A 13,254-nucleotide genomic window follows, 5' to 3' on the forward strand; every position below is an offset into this window, starting at 1 on the left:
CTCCTGTGTTATTGATAGGGAGAAAGTTATCCTCCCTCTTGTTTAATTGAATTAAATAGGAGTCTTCTTGTCACTGGTGGCTGCTGTGCTTTGTGGATTGTGTAACCTTCCGAGGAGACTTCAGTACAGCAAGGCATGCTGATTCATTTGTGTAGGAGGGAATCCAGAGTAGCTCAAGTCTGAGAGAGTAGATGTAGGATGCATATTTATGTCCTCAAGTGAATGAAATGAGAAAATTTCCACCTCTTCCCTCACTGCATTACCAAAACCACAGGCTTTGCCTTTTCTAAAAATCATCTTTCATTATATGATTTCTACCACCTAAAGGTAGCTCAAATATCATGACACAACTGAATGGAGTCTGGGTATCAAAACCTACACATGGTTGTTAGATATGAGACAGGACAAGTGTAATTGGCTGCTCTGATAGGAACAGACACTTCCCAAGGGGAGGTTTTTCGTAGCATTACCCTTGGTGACAAGGAGACCATCAAATGCTGAATCAATCAGTGAAGACTGATCAGACCTGAGGCTCCCTACTGTGACACAGCAGAAAGCATGGGACTGGCAATCTCTGAAGTTTGGGGAGCATAAATATGGGAGGCTCACACCTTCAACAGGGGATCACAGGATGTTAGGGGTTGGAAAGGACCTCTGGAGATCTCAGTCTAACCCCTCTATCAGAGCAGGACCATAGACTCTAACCTGGGTGACACAGGAATGTCTCCAGATAGGTCTTGAAAGTCTTCAGAAAAGGAGACTCCACAAACTCTCTTGGCAGCCTGTTCCAGTGCTCTGTGACCTTCACAGTAAAGTTCTTCCTCATGTTGCCCCTCATCCTGTCACGGGGTACAAGTGAGCAGAGGCTGTCCTCTTGGTGTCTTCTTGACACCCAGCCCTCAGATATTTATATACATTTATTAGTTCCCTTCTCAGTCTTCTCCTCTTCAGGCTAATAAGCCCCAGGTCACTCCAAACCAGGCAGAACTGCTTTTCCTCTTCCAGTCAAATCCTGAGTGCTGCCACCAGGCTCCAGCCCACTGGGGAGGCAGACAAAGCACCAAGGTGTAAGGTTTGGCAGTCACAGAATGATCTGTGTTGGAAGTGGCCTCCAAAGGTCATCTAGTCCAACCCCCTCTGCAGTAAGCAGGGAAATCCTCAACTAGATCAGGTTGCCCAGAGACCTGTTGAGCCTCACTTGGAATATCTCCAGGGACAGAGATATTCCAGTTGGTGCCCCAACCCCCTCTCCCTGGGCAACCTGTTCCAGTGTTCCACCACCCTCACAGTAAAGAACCTGTTCCAGTCCAACCTGTATCCAATCTAAATCTACTCTTTTCTCCTTAGAAGCCACTGCCCCTCATCCTGCCACTGCAGGCTTTTGTAAACAGCCTCTCTCTTGTACGCCCCCTTCACATACTGGCAGGCTGCTATTAGGTCTCCCTGCAGCCTCCTCTTCTCCAGGCTGAACAACCCCAGCTCCCTTAGCCTGTCATCGTAGCAGAGGTGTTCCAAGCCCCTGATCATTTTCCTGGACCTGCTCCATCAGGTCTACGCCCTTGCTATAGTCAGCAGTGTGGGGTGCTGGGTGCCCACCTAAGGCGAGGATTGCTGGAGAGATGTCCTGGGTGAGCGCTGAACCGGAGACAAAACCCCACCGCACCTTTTATAACATAATTGCGTGCTTTATTGATATACACAGTAAAGCAGTATATAATACAATAGTAAGGCATATATTTGGTGAAATTTGGTATGTTGTGGGAAAAAAAAAGAAACAAAACCAAACCCAAACCCAACAAATGCAGTAAAAGGTGAGTTTATAAAAATAATTAGTAAATGTTACAGTGCTGGGTGTTAAAACACAATATATTATGGTATCCAAGTAATAAACCAGTACTGAGTAACAATGAAGTAACATGCCATATGGGTATTGACGTATTCAACTACACTGATTATGTTTTATACTTTAATACTTTTGTCATTGTCAGGAATATTCCCCAAATTATGCTTAAAAAAAAACAAACCAAAAACAACCAACCAAACCCCATCAACAACAACAACCAAAAAAAAAACCAACCCAAACCAAAGCGGCAATAAAGCTTTCAACTTTTTAAATATTCGTTTTCTTTGACAGACTCACTCCAAAACTAAGATCTAGAAAAGGAAAGCAAACCAAAACCCTGATCGAAACAACCGTGCAATCCATTTTTCCTCCATTTTTTTTTTCCCTTTTGGTTTTATTTTTAGAAGGTTTAAAGTATATAGGGACAAAAGGAAAAAAAAAAAACCAACACCTAAGAGGAAACTCCTCATAGTAGTATCATAGTATCATTCAGGGTTGGAAGGGACCACAAGGATCATCTAGTTCCAACCCCCCTGCCATGGGCAGGGACACCCCACACTCCTCTCATTCTCAGCCCTCAAGCGAACCACTCTGGTTAAAGAAACAAACAAAAACCGTACCATAAGAAACAGGGTTTCTGTTGTAATAAAGTGTTTAAAAAAAACCAACCCAACCAACAAACAAGCTCTTTATTAGGAAAGCAGAGGCTTGGGAGGATTGTGTTTATTGATTTGTTTGCTTGTTGTCAGTGATTAGCATCGTTGGTACTACTGGGAACAATGAGGACCTGGTCACACGATGGACAGGTGGTGATGATGTAACATTGTCTGGACGTAGTTTGTCAGGAACACCACAAAACCAAAGTGAGGTAGAAATAGCATGACTAGCCATGTTCAATGTTAACTAGCATTCAAAATAAAATCTCTCCCCAATTTAATTACACTTCATACAAGAAGAGGTAACAGATTTTTGTATTTTTGTTGTTGTTGTTGTTTTCACTCTTGCAATATAAAGTCAGGTGGTGTGTTTCTACGTATTCTAAGGTAAAATTAAAAGCTGGTTAAGAAAAAAATCAAGTGGTAAAGCTTTTGCTGACAGCACCTCATACCCAAACCTACCTCTCCAGAGCTGCAGTCAAGCTGGCTAATCTGTTTTGCTACCGGCTCCTCTCTGTTCTTCACATTACTGTTAATTGTGTGGGATTGCTTATCGAGAGAACTAGGGAAGGAAAAAGGACCAGGGCCTTTGTTTTGGTGGTAAGTATCTTGTGGAGCAGTGTGGCTACCTTCACCTGATCACCGTACACGCGCAAAAACAGCAGTAACTCTTTTGCAGCCTTTCCCAAAGATTGCTTGCAGCATTAGAGCTCCTTGGGACTGGCTGCTGCAGCAGGCTGAGACACAGAAAGCTCTGGGGTTAGTTTTCAGAGGATCGAGCAGCTTCATGCTTGCTAACCGCACTGGAAGCCGGACAAGCGAAGCTGCTCTGGGAGTAACCTATTTGTGCTTTGGGTCAGAACCTGACCCCACAAGGGGGTCAGAAGGGAACTTCTTCCTATTTTTCCCTCTCCTCTCCTCTGCAGCAAGGATGATTTCAGCAGTGGCAGTGGGTGGGGGAGAGCTGTACCCAACGCCTGCTGAAGCAGTGGCTGTGGGCCATGGCCAGCAGTGCACTGGACACTGAGGTCCACAGGCTTAATCTATATTCCTTTACAAACAGCATTCAGGAATTCAGTTAGCAGAGGGAAATTCTGTCATGCAAGGATGGTCATTAAATTCTTTCCTTTCCTTCTTTCTTCTGGGTTTTTTATTTTTACTTTAAAATTTGATTGTTTGGTGTGGTTTTTTTTTTTTGCAGGCTCTGTCATGTAATGTGCTCTTTCATATAATTATTGCAAACTAGCTGTGTGATTTGTGTAATCCTTAAATTTGCTTGGAAAGAGGTGAAAGCACTGCCTTCCTTGCAAGGTCAGGAGGTTATTTAGTCTCTCTCTTTCTTTTCTTTTTATCTTTTTGTTTTGTTTTTCTTCAAGCCAGCCCTAGTCAGACAAAAACCAATAAGAAATGTAAGTTGGTAGTTTTGATGTCACTGCAGAAAATACTTTTATTTTCTCTTCTGTTTCTTTTTGCTAGGCAAGGAAAAGAACACAGGACATGAATCTCTCTGATGCAGTCACAGAGCTGAAATGATACTAAACAAATGCACTGCCTCAGGATTTTATTGTGGGGTTTTTTTTGGGGGGGGGGAGGGAGGGGGACTTTTTTTTGTTTTGTTTTGTTGTGTTTTTTTTCTTAAAGGGGGTTTCTATAAACAATTCTTTTTATAAAGCACACTTTGTAGTTTACAATCTTCTGTTATAACTGTTAGAAATGGTTCTGTTTTTCTCGTTTTTAAACAACCCAAAATGCGTTCCCTATAAAGAAATGGCAAGTTGTTGAGCTCTCAGGAGTCTTTTTTTTTTTTCTTTTTTCTTTTTTTACATGTAGTTTTCTTTATCTTTTGCTTTTGTTGTGTTTGTTTGTTTTTTCTTTGTACAATTGCATAGACGTGTAAAACCTGCCATTGTTAACAAAACAGTAACAGACTTAGGAAACTACTGAAATCTACAGTATAGTACCACTACCTTTCACAAAAATATAGATTTTTTTAATCTTTTTTGTTTTGTTTTGTTTTTTTCTCTTGTAAACTCTTACAGTCTAATCCTCTTTGCAGTATGAATGTTATAAAAACCATGCGGGGGGACGCCTGAAGTCGTGAAACGCTTCTCTTTGCTATTCTAACGCTTTGTCGTCGGTCATCACCGTCACTAAGGTTTCCATCGCTCTTCCCAAGTCGCCTGCCATGTGGAAAAGGCTCCCTACATCGTGGCCTGGAAAAGGAAATCAAAGGAGAGGAAATTAAACCAAGAAGAGATGGCAGCAGATTGGTAGGAACGTTGCGCAGAAAAGCCTGAGCACAGATCATAGTACCTTCAGTGTGTGAGAATCTGGTTATAATATTTGGCTTTCGCAAGGGGAATTACTGGGGACCGGGGCGGCCCAATCGTTGGGCCTGGATCATTGGGCTGATGGTCTGTATTGTGTGGGGTATTGGGAGAGAAAGGGGAGGTGCCAACAGGTCTAAAGACTGGCCAGGTCAAAAGTGCAGGTTTTGTCTGTCCTGATGGAGAGGGGTGGGAGCGTGCTGGGGAATATATGAATATGTACGTTTTAATATATGAATATGTATGTTTGCCGTCTATATCAGTTCAACTCGTGTTGTTGGGGTGCGCCTCTAGCAAACTCGCTATGTGCCCAGTGCTGTGTTGCCTTTATTTTATAATAAACTGGTTATGAATTTTCAGCAGTGAGTTCGTTTCTCACAAGTGGTCCAACCCACACCATTCTAAGTGCCTCATCCAGTCTCTTTTTACACACTTCCAGTGATGGTGACCCCACCACCTCCCTGGGCAGCACATTCCAATGGCTAATCACTCTTTCTGTGAATAATTTCTTCCTAACATCCAGCCTAAACCCCCCCCGGCACAGCTTGAGACTGGTCATCTAGTTCAAGCCCCGCTGCAGTCAGCAGGGGCATCCTCAGGCTGCTCAGAGTCCTGTGGAGCCTCACTTGGAATATCTCCAGGGATGAGGCCTCAACCACCTCCCTGGGCAGCCTGTTCCAGTGTTCCACTACATCCATGGTAAAGAACTTGTTCCTGATATCCAATCTAAATCTGCTCTTCTCTAGTTTTAAGCCATTGTCCCTTGTCCTGTCACTACAGGCCTTTGGAAACTGGCTCTTTCCATCCTTCTTTTAGCCCCCTTCAGGTACTGGGAAGGCTGCTACTGAGTCTCCCCGGAGCCTCCTCTTCTCCAGGCTGAACAACCCCAGCTCCCTCAGCCTGTCTTCCTAGCAGAGGTGCTCCAGCCCTGTGATCATTTTCATGGCCCTCCTCTGGACCTGATCCATCAGGTCCATGTTCTTCCTATATTGAGATCCTCTGCTCTCCATGCACACTGCTCACCGCCGGCTCCAGCGGAGTACCCCAGAGGGAACTTTGTACAGTCTCCTTGATGACTCTAATTATGTTGCTGTGAGCAAAAGTTGCCAGTTTTTCAGAACACTTAACAGCAGTTGTGGCTTAAGTGTCTGCTAAACGATGTTGACAAGAAGCCAGCACCTTTGTGCTTGAAGAAACCCCCCCGAAGCGATGAGGCTTTATCACTATGAATATTCACCAAAAGCAAGGATCAACTCCACTGACATCACAGAAAAGTTTCCCACTGGTGATGCTGCAGGTGTTTGACAATTCAATGTTCTATCGAGGAGTAAAACAGGAACAGATCAGTGGTAATTAACTAAATCATTAAACCCAAGAGGTCCCAGCAGGATACTTAAAATGATGCCCAAAATAAGTGGCTGCAGTTTACTCAATCACTTTTGCTTCTCAGACAGCAGTCCAGCAGAAACAAAAGTGTCACAACTATCAAGTAACCGATACCCAGTGGTTCACTTGTGCATTTCTCCTCAACCATAACCACAACACACGGCCCTCCCACACAGAAGGGACACAAATGCAGAGATGAAACCTGTAACTTCTTCTCACACCTATTTTACCACCACTGCAAATGGAAAGGAAAGGTAGCAATGCTGATCAGCAGTAAGAAATGGTTTCAACACAATTAGAGACTAAACAGACTTGAAGGGAGGGAGACTGTATCACCAAAAGTTGCCATTTTAGACATTTGGCATACCCTGCCTGGTCTCCAGCTGCTGTTCAGAAGAGTGTGGGTCTCCTGCAAGTCCTGTGTCAGATATGCAAGCACCCTAAGACTGTCTCAAATACCCTCTGACATCTCAGAAGACAAAGGCATCACGGTTTAAAATAATGAATCCCATCTGGAGTCCCCCTCTTGAAAAAACATGATTGATGAAGCAATATGACAGAGACCTAAGCACTCTATGAGAGGAAGATCCAAAACAAGAAGTGAGTGTTCAAGGTTTCTTGCAAAGGCAAGGAAGAACAAGCAGGCAGAAGGTCCTAAAACAAGCAGAAGGAAATTATACTCCACACAGCATGTAACTGCATTACTGAACTCATCACCACGGGCTGATGTTGAGGCCAAACACATAAATGAGTTAAAAAAGGAATTAGAACATAATCACTGAAGAAAGTAATTTTGGTGCAAAGAAGCGCATGTGACCTTTACCTCAAGTCCCCAAGCTGCAGAGAGCCAGCAACTGAAAGTATCTGACATAGGAGGTATTACTTACTAAAACTGGGTGTTGATATAGCCTGAGGGGTTTGATTTACTCCCTCCGAGTACTTGCAATGGAGTATCTGTCTGGAAAAACATAGGAGGTGCAACACCATGCACAATGCTGCTTCCCAGGAACACTTTGTGTTAGTCTGGAGGCTGAGTCCTCACTATGGTGCTTGAAGAAGGAACACTCAAATGAAGAAATTACGTGGCCAGGGTATCCAGGATACACCTTTCATGCAGTCCTTACCTACCATTGCTCACCTACATGGTGGGTGGGTGTGTCTCCTGACACAACTGAATTATTTCTCTGACAACAGGAATGAACCTTCCCTACGGGGCAAATTAAACTCACCATCCTCTTCCAAATGGTCAAATGTTATGGTAGTCATGCACTGCTCACACTGCCACAGAGCTTGGAGTGATGCATATTTAATATTCATTAGTGTTTACGGAATAGAAAATAAAATGACCCGCAAAATACCCAGAGAAGTTGATTTCTTCTGGAGAACCACTACCACCTTTTTACATTTCACTACTAGTTTGTGATTCCCTTACATAGAACTATGCAGAACCTAAATGATTCTCAACAGTTCAATAGTGAGCTGTGCTGTGTGCAGCACAGTTTGCCAGAAAGAAATACTTGGTTCTGATCCGGTGACATTTTGCTAGCTGCCGTTATGCAAAGGGAAACAGATGCAGCAAAAGGCAATTTCATCCCTAAATCATTAATGTATAGCCATCCCATTCATCCTAAGCAAAAACCTGTAATTTGCTCATCAGCACATCAAGTAACAGCTTATGAAAAACTGCTGCCAAGTGTTGATCAAAACATAGTTGAAAGTAAATGTCTGCTACCACATTTAGTTTAGATGGAAGGGATAATCTCTCTCATTGGCACTTTGCAGGCGGAAATCAATCCAGCAAATTCCACCATGGAAAGTGAAAAAAATTGACCAAGTCCTATGAAAGCAAACCCAGAGATGCTTACATAAACAGGAAAGTAACTGCCACTGGTATGGTCTGCTCTGCTGAAACTCTGACAGGGCTTAGAGTCCACTTGTATCCTGTGCTATCAAAGCTTTACTGGAATCACTGTGGTAATAACTGGAGTGACCTGTAGCATCCCCACAAACATCCCCACCCTGCAAACTGCTTTCAAGAATTCTCAGGGCTTTAAGTAATCTCCTTCTTCCTCACCTGCAGCAACCTACAGACAAGACAGGGCAGTGGTGAGAGTCATAACTGGCTAGCCAGCTGTGAGAGACACCACTGACTGAGGGATCATGGTCTCTTGTCCAGATTTGTTGAGATTTGTTGTTCCCAGAAACAACAGTGGGACTCCAAGGCTCTTCAGGGACTCCAGCACTACTCACAGGTAAACAAAGGAAAGTTGGCTTTATAGAAAGAAGCTAGGTCTAGAAAGAATCACTTCAATCAAAAATATAGCCAAAAAGTCTTTCAGAAATATGTCACAGTAGCTACAAACTGCGGAACTGTTCAAGCCACTAAAACATGGGCCAAGAAGACCTCATGCATCCAAGGATCCCTACACACTCTTTTAATACATAAGAATTACAGGAATATTTGCTAGATTTTTTTTTATTCTTTCCACTGTTCATTGCTGTCATAATTTTGAAATAACCATGCTTCAAATCTGATCTCTCTCCAAAAAAGCTGCCCAGAGGCACACTGGAGTGATTAAGGAGATACGACTCCCTCTTCTCCAGACCATCCACATTGCCCCTCTAGCACAGGTCTTAATGTCCTCTGCAGAACAACTAAACAATCATGTCTCTCCTCCCGAGCCATCTGAGTTTACAGCTCAGAGCATGACCATAAACCACTGCTGATCGCAGCTTGTGTTAATAGCTAGACTGTAAAGTGCAACAGCCTGGGGACCACAGTTCTCCAGTACAGTCATGAGGTGGGAAGTCTGGCCAGAGGAGTGGGCAACAGAGCTGGACTCCAACCACTCAACTGGTGGACACTCAGGGGGTTTTTTGCCTCTCTTCCACATGGGAGTAATAGCTAGGTCAGTCACAACTGCAAATAGCTGAGACTAACAGAAGGCAATAATCTCCTGGTAGTGTATGTGCAATGAATGCAGCCTCTTCTGCAGTGCCTGTTAAATAAGTAAGCACTCGAATGCACTGTTTCTATATAGCTCAGATGCTTCTGCTGCATACTGCTTACCAGCCCTCTGTAAGACTAATGTAGGACATTGACATTTTTAATTAAGAAGCAAATGGGAAAAATGCTGTCCTCAAAGCACGTAGAAAAATATAAATCACAGGCAGCCACTCATTAGTATTCACATTATTAAAGTAATGCCACCAAGGAAGGCATTCATTTCAGCCTTTCTTTTTTTTTTAAACATTAAAGCTGAAAAACATTCTCTCCTCAAGCAGTGCCTCTCCTGCTTGAGGCACTGAAAGGTTGAAAGATGCTACTGTGTAAGAAAAAAAAACAAAACAAACCCAACCCCCCAATAAACTAGCACACACTCTGAAATGCAGCAATAAAGCTCAAAATGGACAGGGACAATATGAGCTTAGACTTATCAGCTGGAGATGATGTTAACACAGGTGCATTTGCTTTGAGAGCACAAGACACCTCTTTCACCAGGCACTAACTACATCACTTCTGGTCACATACAGAATGATGTGTTTCACATCTGCTTTAGAGGTGAATTTGCTTTAGAAGCTCTCCTGGAATTAAGACCCTTGGGTGTGTGTGCAGAAACTGAATACCAATCTTACTTCTGCTTGTCAGAGGAATGAACACGAAGCATTCAGACTCGAGTGAGGAGACAGCAAGTAAATTAAGGAACTTGACACAATGCCGTGCCTTTTTTCAGCAGCAGAGATTTCTAACCCTTCCCCAATGAAGAAAAATCCTTCCCATTGATAGCTTGGATTTTGATACCCACATTCATATTGAGTTATGCTATGAGATCCATGGGATTACACATGAAAACAATACCTAATGTGAGTAATGGGGTCAAAACCTGGCCAGGTTGGGTTTGAAACTGCATGATCTGCCCTGGAGCTAATGGATTTATACATAAAGCAAAAGCTGTTCCCTTCTTTACTCATACACTTCTTAAGCAGCTGGAGAATTGTGTTTTATATCCAGCTCTGCAAGTTACCAAGCCCTCTCTGGAACTGTAAGTGAGCACAAATACAGCTGGAGAGAGGTGAGTGATTCACTGACAATAAAGTTTTTAGGGTTGAGCTGATGGAATCTGATCAGGTAGGACATGCCCTCAGCAGCAGAAGCTTTGTCTGAATAATGTACATAAAATACAAACAATGATAGTGGAAATCAGTGTGTTTTGCTGAACTGGAGAACAATTCCCAGACTGTATGAGCCAAGAATGTGCAAGGCTCAATATGAAATAATTTCCATAAAATTTCTGGATTGGTAGTCCGTTCATGATATCCTAAGCACCCTTTCTTGATCCAGATGAGAGGATCTGCCATTTCAGGACAGACTTAACCTGAATGGAAGATCTTTCATCTCTAAATAGCTGGACCTGTGCCTGCTCCTACAGAATCACAGAATGTTAGAGGTTGGAAAGGACCTCCAGAGATCACTGAGTTCAACTAAATGCCAAAGCAGTATTAATTAGGGCAGGCAGCACAGGAACACTTTCAGGTGGGTTTTGAAAGTCTCCAGTGAAGAAGACTCCACAACCTTTCTGGGCAGCCTTTCCAGGACTCCCATCACCCTCACCATAAGGAAGTGTCTTTTTGTGTTGAGGTGGAACCTCCTGTGTTCTAGCTTGTACCTGTTGTTCCTTGTTCTATCACTGGGCACCACTGAAAAGGGACTGGCACCTTCATCTGGACACCTACTCCTCAGATATTTACAGATGCTGATGATAAGATCCCCCCTCAGCCATCTCTTCTCAAGACTAAACAGCCCCAGGCCTCCCAGTCTTTCTTCACAGGAGGGATGTTCAAGTCCTGCTGTATTTCAAGGCCCCACATTAGGTTACAGTAGTATAGGTTACAGTATCACAAAGGTTGGAAGAGACCTCGAGGATCATCGAGTCCAACCTGTCACCACAGACCTCATGACTAGACCATGGCACCAAGTGCCACATCCAATCTCCTCTTGAACACCTCCAGGGATGGCGACTCCACCACCTCCCTGGGCAGCCCATTCCAATGACTAATGACTCTCCCAGGGTAGCCTGTCAGTGACTGGCGGTTCACAACAGCTCTGGTAAAAACCCCAGTGCAGTGTGCTTCCATGAGCCCTGCCTCTCTGCACCAGCAGAAGTTTGCAAACTGAGTCATCCTTCAATTTGTGTCTCATCCACAGTGAGCATCTTCTGCACAGGAAAGGTCATTTCACAGCTACTTGCAATTACACTCAGGCAGTCTCTGAATATTTTATCTTTAATAATAATTTTCACCAGGAATTCATCTTGCAAATGTTTTATCTGGTTGGTGACTGAAGAGCAGCTTCACAGAGGGAAAATCAAGGCTCTCTGGAAATACTTTCAAAGGTGCTATGACAACACAGAGCAAAACGTTTTCCTCCGTTAACAAGCAGCGACAAACAGATTCTAAAATCTATTCTGCATCAAACCAACCATGTCTGATGTGCACAGTGAAAAACCACTGCCCATTTGCATTGCTGGTGGAGCTGGTGAATGTTAGTAGCATCCTTCACTCTGTAGTAGTATGCCAGGAAATTAAAACACCTGAATCTCTTATACCTCTCAACTCTCACCGTTCTAAAGCAAAAGAAAACAAGTATTTAACAACTGGAGATGATAGCTGATACATTGGCACGGATATATAAATACAGTTGTCAGTATGTAAGCAGGGCAGCAAGAGACATGGGTCTCCCTGTTGTGCTTACATACAAGAGCAACAGAACATAAATCAATGTGTGCAGCAGATTTGCTGACCACATTTAGCATACAGGAGCTTAATTTCAACATATTATCTCCTTCTCCTCACTCCTGAGTTTCTGCCTCTGGGAGGCTGTAGGAAAATGCAGATCCCTGAGCTGACAGCGTCTCCACTGAAAGTTGAGAGGTACACCACTGTTACAGCACACATGAGGAATGCACACAGCAAAATCAAACAAACCCAAAGCAAAACAAAGCCACCCCCGCCCTTCAGCAAACCCAAGCAAACTCGTGCTGCTGTCACACGCATGCTGGGCACAGAAAGCAAGCTGTGATAAACAGAAGCCACGGCAGTGAGCCTGCATCTCACTAACCTCTCTCACTGGCTTTCCAGAGGCATTTCTTCCTTTAGCATCAGAGAAAGGAAATAGAAGAAATATCAGAAAAGAAAGGAAAAAAAAAAGTAATAAAATCACATGTGAATATATATTTTATACTAGAAGAGTTCCATTTCCATCTAGGATTTTAATATAAACCAGCCACATCGCTGCTTTACACAAAGACCAGAAGTGCACTGAAATCCACTGCTGATGCTGAGCTGAGAAGATCTGAATTCACTTTCTGAGCATCCAATTTTTCTCCATTTGAATACCAGCATTAGTGGTCAAATCATGTTTCCCCAATGTCAAATCAATTCATGCAGACGGTTTGTATTTTATTATGGCCTACGTACACACCTATAGGTATACAGTCATACATACATCAGGGCGTGCACACTCGCATATTCTGTACCTTGAGCTGTACATTGGAATATAACGTGCTCACATTCAAGATACATGGCAAAACTGAGGGGGCAGAGGGAGGAGAAAAAAATCAAGTAAAAGGGGAAAAAAGGGAAAGTATCCCACAGCTTTCAAGTTGTACTGCAAAAGCGAAGGAGTCATTCATGGGTTTAGCTGAAAAGATGCTCCCCACAAGCCTTCACAGAAGCCATACTTTGATCTTACTGATTTTTCTCAAACATACTTGTTTGTTCAAAAGAGAAAGCCAGGTGTCAATCAACAGTGGAAACACTTTCTTGCCCCCGCCTCCTCCCCTTCCCATCACACAGCCAGTGGCAGCAAGGTGCTCGCTGCCTCCAGAACCAGAATCACTGCACTGCTGTCACTGGTGCACTACTGAAAGCATCTCTGTGGTTAGACTTTTTACTCTTAGATGAGAAAGTCACTGCAGCAGAAGCTGTACAAGAAAGAGAACAATCTTTGCCCCAGAGCTGGAAATGATGTAACTGCAGAGAG

At 43.4% G+C, this 13,254-nt stretch overlaps 1 protein-coding gene across 12 annotated transcripts in view; it reads right to left on the minus strand.

The window, feature by feature from the left end:
- Nucleotides 1–3,410: 3,410 nt before the first annotated feature.
- Nucleotides 3,411–13,254, minus strand: part of DMD (dystrophin) — a 1,318,095-nt gene continuing 1,308,251 nt past the window's right edge. For 9 of the 12 annotated variants that reach the window (XM_068155047.1, XM_068155048.1, XM_068155046.1 and 6 more), the window contains one exon: nucleotides 3,411–4,712. In XM_068155047.1, the coding sequence (XP_068011148.1) occupies nucleotides 4,615–4,712 (98 nt within the window). In that variant the 3' untranslated portion in view covers nucleotides 3,411–4,614. Of the gene's footprint in view, nucleotides 4,713–12,330; nucleotides 12,363–13,254 lie in introns of all 12 variants that reach the window. The other 3 variants (XM_068155051.1, XM_068155054.1, XM_068155055.1) reach the window with 1 other exon arrangement.

The sequence above is a fragment of the Melanerpes formicivorus genome, unplaced genomic scaffold (genome assembly GCF_026170545.1).
Source record: "Melanerpes formicivorus ecotype bairdi unplaced genomic scaffold, bMelFor1.0.p_v2 SCAF_30, whole genome shotgun sequence".
In the NCBI taxonomy this organism is placed as follows: domain Eukaryota; kingdom Metazoa; phylum Chordata; class Aves; order Piciformes; family Picidae; genus Melanerpes; species Melanerpes formicivorus.